This window comes from Dreissena polymorpha, chromosome 1 (assembly GCF_020536995.1).
Source record: "Dreissena polymorpha isolate Duluth1 chromosome 1, UMN_Dpol_1.0, whole genome shotgun sequence".
Taxonomy (NCBI): domain Eukaryota; kingdom Metazoa; phylum Mollusca; class Bivalvia; order Myida; family Dreissenidae; genus Dreissena; species Dreissena polymorpha.
This window is the reverse complement of record NC_068355.1, coordinates 76,855,487-76,865,064: the sequence shown is the minus strand read 5'-3', so window position 1 is coordinate 76,865,064 and position 9,578 is coordinate 76,855,487. Positions and strand designations below refer to the sequence as shown.

The 9,578-nt window shown below is 39.9% G+C and overlaps 1 protein-coding gene across 3 annotated transcripts in view; it reads left to right on the top strand.

Annotated features, from left to right (window-relative positions):
* The window catches only part of LOC127836367 (nuclear pore membrane glycoprotein 210-like), a 92,729-nt gene that overhangs the window by 39,652 nt on the left and 43,499 nt on the right, over positions 1-9,578 (top strand). For all 3 annotated transcript variants that reach the window (XM_052362978.1, XM_052362987.1, XM_052362968.1), the window contains 3 exons: positions 1,964-2,170; positions 4,354-4,482; positions 7,602-7,729. In XM_052362978.1, coding sequence (XP_052218938.1) covers positions 1,964-2,170; positions 4,354-4,482; positions 7,602-7,729 — 464 coding nt within the window. The remainder of the gene's footprint in view (positions 1-1,963; positions 2,171-4,353; positions 4,483-7,601; positions 7,730-9,578) is intronic.

The following is a 9,578-nucleotide window of genomic DNA, read 5'->3' as shown; positions in this document are numbered from 1 at the left end:
TAACTATGCTAAAATAATTATTAAAGACCCTAGATGCAAAATCGTCAATTATTGAGTTAAATGGATTATTAGATGGATTTTAAAGGATAATTAAAGGTAAGATACTAGTTCCAACGTGTTTTGGTTTTTGTTTGTACTTTTGGCATTCCCTGTTCTCGGGGAAATGATTTTAACATGGACGCCATTGATGCATCGGATCAAACACGGCATACCCATAACATTACATAAAAAAACACGTTTTTCGCGTCCTTAAATTCGTCGTCCGAAGTCGGAAAACGTATTGCCCTGTATATTAAGTCAAATAAAGTGTCCGTTGCTGCAATTGTCTGTTTACTCGTCAAAATTGTCAAGGTCGTCGATAGCTAAAGAAACTTCATTATACAGTTTATATAGTATTGACAGACCTGTACAAAGTTGCGCCAGTAAAAAATCATAAAAAGCGACATTTAAAGTTATGGTAGCAAGAACTAGGTCGTCAATGGTGTACATGTATGTTGACACCGACATCATTTTGTCAGGAGCAATCGCCGCCATATTGGATTTTGATCATTTTTTCTTTCGAAAATACAATGAATTATAGTAAAGTAAAATCTTCTCTTCGCGGTCGTAATGTGTTACAATTCGCATACTGCGTAAAATTGAATCGAGGCATATGGTGATATTTTTACTTGTTTTACAGTTTGTGTGTGAGTTTTTTAAAGACTATTTTGCGTACCAGAACATATACATGTAAATCACTATACATGGTTACATTTGTTAGATTTTAAGCGCTTTTAGGACTGAATTAAAATTCTTGTTAAGGTTATTAGATCTATTTATGTTAAATGTCACGTTGAAAAAAATCAAATGGGAGAAATAGAATACTAGGATTACGGTTGAATACAGAGAAGTTTTGTTGCTCGGCTCGAATACCGAAAGCGCTCGCCAAGGCTCGCGCTCCCGGCGTTCTAAGCCTCGCAACATAAACTTCTCTGTATTCAACGCTAACCTAGTATTCTCTATGTCCCTGATAAGCGTGTGTTGACTGCATAGTTCAATTCGGGACGACACTTAACTCTCAAAAAGGAAGCCCAGTTTTTTCAGAAGGAGGCTCAGGAAACACCAGAAACACCACCCTATTCTTCCTATTGGCAGGCCCAGCTCATGAAACAACACCCTATTATTCCTATTGGCAGGCCCAGCTCATGAAACACCACCCTATTCTTCCTATTGGCAGGCCCAGCTCAGGAAACACCACCCTCCTATTCTGCCTATTGGCAGGCCCAGCTCATGAAACACCACCCTATTCTTCCTATTGGCAGGCCCAGCTCATGAAACACCACCCTATTCTTCCTTTTGGCAGGCCCAGCTCATGAAACACCACCCTATTCTTCCCATTGGCAGGCCCAGCTCAGGAAACACCACCCTCCTATTCTTCCTTTGGCAGGCCCAGCTCATGAAACACCACCCTATTCTTCCTATCGGCAGGCCCAGCTCATGAAACACCACCCTATTCTTCCTATTGGCAGGCCCAGCTCATGAAACACCACCCTATTCTTCCTATTGGCAGGGCCAGCTCATGAAACACCACCCTATTCTTCCTATTGGCAGGCCCAGCTCATGAAACACCACCCTATTCTTCCCATTGGCAGGCCCAGCTCAGGAAACACCACCCTATTTTTCCTATTGGCAGGCCCAGCTCATGAAACACCACCCTATTTTTCCTATCGGCAGGCCCAGCTCGTGAAACACCACCCTATTCTTCCTATTGGCAGGCCCAGCTGTCTCATGAAACACCACTCTATTCTTCCCATTGGCAGGCCCAGCTCAGGAAACATTACCCTATTCTTCCTATTGGCAGGCCCAGCTCATGAAACACCATCCTATTCTTCCTATTGGCAGGCCCAGCTCATGAAACACCATCCTATTCTTCCTATTGGCAGGCCCAGCTCATGAAACACCACCCTATTCTTCCTATTGGCAGGCCCAGCTGTCGCCCACAATCTCCAAGTCCCTGGAGCTAAGGCTGGTGGAGGAAGCAGTGGTCTCTCCTGAGTCAGTCTCCGTGTTCAACCACCCTTCCAACAGGGTTACCCTGGAGATTGCCCGGGGCTCGGGATACTTCCACATGGTGGAGGGCAAGGCGGGGGTGGTGGGCGCCAAGTACCAGGAGAAAACCAAGCAGATACAGGTACAAGTTGCCAAAGTTACAGATGTGTAAATGGTTTATATTTTGTTGATTTATGGTCACTTACAAAATCAAATTTAGTTAAGATTATGTGATTCAGATTTTAAAAGGCCTCATTTTCAACACTTAAATACTGAAGATAAGTAAACAGCATGAAACCTGAAAAGACTACAAGTTACTCGCAGGCTGGGCTGGTTTTATGCTGGTTTCATATAACCATTCTTAGCTCGACTATTAGACATGTATATGAAATATATATAGTAGAGCTATCCTACTCACCCCGGCGTCGGCGTTTCCGTGAGCGTGCAAATGTTAAAGTTTGCGTACTTTCCCAATTATTTTTATTGTCCCTTGACATATTGCTTTCATATTTTGCATACTTGTTTACCATCATGACCCCAACCTATAAACAAGAGCAGACAACTGTATCAAGCATTTTGACAGAATTATTGCCCCTTTTTTACTTAGAATATGCATATTATTGATAAATCTATGTTAAAGTTTGCGTACTACCTCAAATATTTCCTGTGTTCCTTGACATATTGCTTTCATATTTTGCATACTTATTTACCAACATGACCCCAACCTATAAACAAGAGCAGACAACTGTATCAAGCATTTTGACAGATTTATTGACCCTTTTATACTTAGATAATTGAACATTTTGCTTAAATTGCCATAACTTCTTTATTTATGATCAGATTTTATTAATACTTAAGACAAAATAACACCTCCCTGAATACCACAATGAATTCCACCCAAGCAATACCCCATGCCCCAACCCAGAATCCCTCCTCCCCCCCCCCCCCCCCACGTGGCCCACCCCCCCAAAAATAAATAAAAAATATTTCCTTTTTTTATTTTTGAAAGATTATCTAATAAATGAGAACACCCCACATTATACCCCCCCCCCCCAATCTTAACACCCCCCCCCCCAAATGTTTTTTTTTTCCTTTTTTGGGGGGGAAAGATTGTCTGATAAATGACCCCACCCACATTATACCCCCTCTCAACCCCCCTACCCCCCCCCCCCAAAAAAAAAAGTATTTTTTTTTTCCTTTTTTTATTTTTGAAAGATCGTCTAATAAATTATTGAATATGAACAATTTCCCCATAATGGCTTACGTTATACTGTCAAGCACTCGAATAGTCGAGCGTGCTGTCCTCTGACAGCTCTTGTTATGTTGCTACTGAGTGGGAAAGGGTATAACAACAAGTAGAAACATATGTTAGCTGTGATGCAAGTGGAATTTGTAGTTTTTGATTTTGTAAGATATGAACTTTACAGAACTCAAAGCCTGTTATTCATATATTTTTAACCAGGTTTTCCCAATGAAAAAATTGGGAAAACCTGGTTATTAGATTGGTGAATGTCGGCGGGAGGGACAAGCTTGTCCGGGCAATAACTATGTCGTTCATTGTGAGATTTTAAAATCATTTGGCACATTTGTTCACCTTCATTGGATGGTGTGTCATGCAAAAGAATGACATCGATAACTGAAACTTCAAGGTCACACTTTGAGTTCAAAGGTCAAAAATGGCCGTAAATGATCTTGTCCAGGCCATAACTATGTAATTCATTGTGAGATTTTAAAATTACTCTATACATTTGTTCACAATCATTGGACGGTGTTTCATGCGAAAGAATTATGTCGATATCTCCAAGGTCAAGGTCGCCACAACTCAAAATAGATTTGAATTTGACACAAGGGAATTAACTAGGCACAATCCCTAACAATGCACATTTTGAATAGTCTCCCTTTATCAGACTTTTTTATGCCTTTGGATCGAAAGATCGGGGGTATATTGTTTTTGGCCTGTCTGTCATTGTATGTGTCCGTGTGTGTGTGTGTCCCAAAACATTAACCAAAACTTTAACCTTCTTCATAACTTTTGCAATTTTGAACATAGCAACTTGATATTTGGCATGCATGTGTATCTCATGGAGCTGCACATTTTGAGTGGTGAAAGGTCAAGGTCAAAGGTAAAAAAAAAATCAAAGCGGCGCATTAGGGGGCATTGTGTTTATGACAAACACATCTCTTGTTTCAAATTGAAAACCTGGTTGTGTGACAATTTTGTCCCTTGTTCAAGTTGATTTCATGTCAATCCATACCTGAGCAGATATACTGTACCAGTGGAGATTCAGAAGTATGTCTGTCAAAGCAAGTGCTGGTTTTCTGCAGGTGGCTCCACTGACTGACGGTCAGTCTGTGCTCTCAGTGTACGATGTGTGTGTGGCCAGCAGTAAACCAGCCCAGGTGTCAGTCACAGTGTCTGGAGTGGGCAGCATTGAGCTCTCGTTGATGGACAAGGTATGCAAGTAGTGCTTGAAACAGCTGAATATCTTGGTTGAACTTCACAGATGATGTTGTCTTATCAGGAAATCTAATAGGATTGATAGTTTGGATTTCTTTTTTTAAATGTCAGGTTTTATTAAATACATATATGTGGTGGTAAATTTGGAGTTGCAAACAATTGCTTATAGTTTCTATATTCTTACAATATACTGTGAAACCATTATTATTCGTAAGACATTAATTTTCGTCTTTTTCGTCCTGCGACTGATGGACGAATTCAAGATCCTAACGAACAATCATGTCCCATATTTGAAACTAGTAAGACTGAATTACTGAAGGCATGAGGCATTTAAATCCACGCGTATACACAGGGCTCGAAATTAACACGCGCACACTGGCAAAATGCGAGTTAAAAAAGATTGCAAGGTAAGTTATAAGCCACTAGTATTTTTTGCAAGAAAAGAAATAGTGAAAAAAAACGAGTTATATTGCTAAATGCGTTCGGACGGCATGAACGCTAAACCGTAGGTCAATTTTTTTAACGTCCAAATACCCATATGCGGAAGCGCGCACCTTGTTTGTAGACTGGTATACTTATAGTACAGATACCCGGATGGTATTGATACAAAGAACATGAAACAGTCGACTATTCACACTCAAGTTAAATCCGGTTTTGACACAAAGGGGTGTACATTATACAGTGTACTGACAACTGACATTTCCTGTAAAACGCGAATGCAATAAGGCTGTATCGAATGAGTCGACTTCGTTTAGATAGAATAGTGTTGATTAGTGCTAATTGTTAACAACTTTATTACCCATTGTGTGTATTGTGTTTTTCAGGGGTGTTGCAGATTATACAGCCAACACACGGCTAATCCGGATTAAAGACAATACTATTAAACGCAATTAAAATATGACGATGTGTGATCAACACCTGACTGAAATATATTCTGCGCTTTTATTACAAATTAATAAAGAACATATTGATTTGTGTTTGGTTGTTTGGTTTTAACTGCATCTACTATTTTTGTACATATACATAAAAACCTGTACCTTTGTTGTTGGCTTCGTTGTTTAAAACACTCGTTAACGGTTATTCAGTCCCACTTATCCGCTAATCATAACAAAGAATGTGTCAATGACATAAAATAATAAGGGACAGTTACTATCACCTGAAATAACAGACTTGTTAATTGGCATATGCCAAACAAGGCCCACCTCCTGCAAGTGACTACCAAGTGTCACCCCTCTTTCCCCAGCACGATTTTTTCGCAACCGCGAATTACATGTATTACAAACATTACAAACAAATCGGACGCTTTTTTTTCAAAACCAGAAATGGACGAATTTAAGTGCTGACGAAATAGTCATTTTTTAAAAAGGACGAAATTTTGTGCTGACGAAAATAAATGGTTTCACAGTATGGTAATCCTTATATGGTTTAGATTATACTGGTGTCATACCTTTACATTGAGCTTTATTCTTTATTATTATGCCCCCCTTCGAAGGGGGTATATTGTTTTGCACATGTGGGTCCGTATGTCCGTCCGTATGTCCGTCCACCAGATAGTGTCAGGATGATAACTCAAGAACGCTTAGGCCTAGGATCATGAAACATCATAGGTACATTGATCATGACTTGCGGATGACCCCTATTGATTTTGAGGTCACTAGGTCAAAGGTCAAGGTCACGGTGACCCGAAATAGTAAAATGGTTTCCGGTTGATAACTCAAGAACGCTTATGTCTAGGATCATGAAACTTCATAGGTACATTGATCATGACTCGCAGATGACCCCCAATTGATTTTCAGGTCACTAGGTCAAAGGTCAAGGTCACGATGACCCGAAATAGTAAAATGGTTTCCGGATGATAACTCAAGAACGCTTATGCCTAGGATCATGAAACTTCATGGGTACATTGATCATGACTCGCAGATGACCCCTATTGATTTTCAGGTCACTAGGTCAAAGGTCAAGGTCATGGTGACCCGAAATAGTTAAATGGTTTCCGGATGATAACTCAAGAGCGCTTATGCCTAGGATCATGAAACTTTATGGGTAGATTGATCATGACTTGCAGATGACCCCTATTGATTTTCAGGTCACTTGGTCAAAGGTCAAGGTCATTTGAAAAAAAGTTATGAGCTATTGTCATCACCTTGGTGTCGGCGTCCGGTTAAGTTTTGTGTTTAGGTCCACTTTTCTCATAAAGTATCAAAGCTATTGCATTCAAACTTGGTACAGATACTTACTATCATGAAGGGACTGGGCAGGCAAAGTTAGATAACTCTGGCGTGCATTTTGACAGAATTATGTGCCCTTTTTATACTTAGAAAATTGAAAATTTGGTTAAGAAAAAAGTATACTTTTTGCGATTGGGAATCTAGCCGAATTTCAGCTATAAAATAGGGCCCAAAAAAACAAACCTGCTTAGGTACATTGATCATGACTGGCAGATGACCCCTATTGATTTTCAGGTCACTAGGTCAAAGGTCAAGGTCACAGTGACAAAAAACGTATGCACACAATTGCTGCCACTACAATTGACAGCCCATATGGGGGGCATGCATGTTTTACAAACAGTCCTTGTTTTACTATTAACTTGTTCAAAAAGCAACAAAAAAATAGCCATATAAGTTTTTGTAACACAAGTAGCTAAAAAACGGCAGACTGAAGCAAAATCACCCAAAACTCCTTAGCATCTCACTAACCATCAATAACCATGTATGTCTCTCTGTCCTTCCTTCTTTCGTCCGCAACCATAACTAGTCAGGAAACATTTTCGAACAATTTTCAATGCACAACATTCAAACTAACAGTTATTGTTCCTCATGATATGACATTGTGCATGTGTGCTTTTTTACATCCGGGGTAAAAAAAAAATACAAAAGTTATGCCCCTTTTTTATCTAAGACTTCTTGTAATAACATGCTTTCAGTTTATTTTTATATCAATATTTTAATATCACTAATAGTAATATGAGGTGTCAACTTTTAACTAAACAGCAAGATCTCATCTTAGGGGAAATATGTCATGCTCAGCAGTAGCAGATTTAGTTGATGATACTTGGAGTAAAACTATTTGCAAGAAGTTAATTCTGGAATCCTGCTTCTATTTTCTATTCTCTCAGGTGGAGATAGGAAGGGATATCCAAGCTCGAGTGCAGGTACTTGACGTGACGGGTCACAAACTGTTCGCCAGCTTCTTCCCCCTGATGGGCCTCACTCTACATGCAGCATCAGATATCATTACTGTCAAGTGAGTCACATGCATCATCAGAGCTCATCAATGTCAAGTGAGTCACATGCAGCATCAGATATCATCACTGTCAAGTGAGTCACATGCAGCATCAGATATCATCACTGTCAAGTGAGTCACATGCATCATCAGATATCATCACTGTCAAGTGAGTCACATGCAGCATCAGATATCATCACTGTCAAGTGAGTCACATGCAGCATCAGAGTTCATCAATATCAAGTGAGTCACATGCAGCATCAGATATCATCACTGTCAAGTGAGTCATATGCAGCATCGGAGTTCATCAATATCATGCCAGTCACATGCAGCATCAGATATCATCACTTTCAAGTGAGTCACATGCAGCATCAGATATCGTCACTGTCAAGTGAGTTGCATGCATCATTAGATATCATCACTGTCAAGTGAGTCACATGCAGCATCAGATATCATCACTGTCAAGTGAGTCACATGCAGCATCAGATATCATCACTGTCAAGTGAGTCACATGAAGCATCAGATATCATCACTGTCAAGTGAGTCACATGCAGCATCAGATATCATCACTGTCAAGTGAGTCACATGCAGCATCAGATATCATCAATGTAAAGACGCCGCATGCAACATCATATATCATCACTGTCAAGTGAGTCACATATTACATAAGACATCATCAGTGTCAAGTGAGTCACATGCAGCATAAGATATCATCACTGTCAAGTGAGTCACATGCAGCATCAGATATCTTCACTTCCGAGTGAGTCACATGCAGCATCAGATATCATCAATGTAAAGTCGTCACATGCAGCATCAGATATTATCGCTGTCGAGTGAGTCACATGCAGCATCAGATATCATCATTGTTGGATGAGTCACATGCAGCATAAAATATCATCACTGTCAAGTGTGTCACATGCAGCATCAGATATCATCTATGATGAGTGAGTCACATGCAGCATCAGATATCATCATTGTCAAGTGAGTCACATGCAGCTTTAGAGTTCATCATAGTCAAGTGAGTCTCATGCAACATCAGATATCATCACTGTTAAGTGAGTCTAATGCAGCATCAGATATCATCACTGTTGAGTGAGTCATATGCAGCATCAGATATCATCACTCTCAAGTGAGTCGCATGCAACATCAGCTATAATCACTATCAAGTAAGTCTCATGCATCATCAGATATCATCACTGTCAAGTGAGTTACATGAAGCATCAGATATTATCACTGTCAAGTGAGTCACATGCAGCATCAGATATCATCACTGTTGAGTGAGTCATATGCCACATCAGATATAATCACTGTCAAGTAAGTCACATGCAATATCTGGTATCATCACTGTCAAGTCAGTCACATGCAGCATCAGATATAATAACTGTCAAGTGAATCACATGCAGCATCAGATATCAACACTGTTGAGTGAGTCATATGCCACATCAGATATCATCACTGTCAAGTGAGTCACATGCAACCTCAGATATCATCACTGTCAAGTGTGTAACATGCAGCATTATATTTTCATCACCGACAAGTAAGTCACATGAAGCTTCAGATATCATAACCATCAAATGAGTCACATTCAGCATAAGATATCATCACTGTCAAGCGAGTCACATGCAGCATCAAATATCATCACGGTCAAGTTAGCCACATGCAATATCAGATATCATCTATATCAAGTAAGTAGCATGCAGCATCAGACATCATCACCGTCAAGTGAGTCACATGTAGCATAAAATATCATCACTGTCAAGTGAGTCACATGCAGCATTAGATATAATCAATGTCAGTGAGTCACATGCTACATAAGACGTCATCACTGTCAAGTGAGTCACATGCAGCATCAGATATCATAACTGTAAAG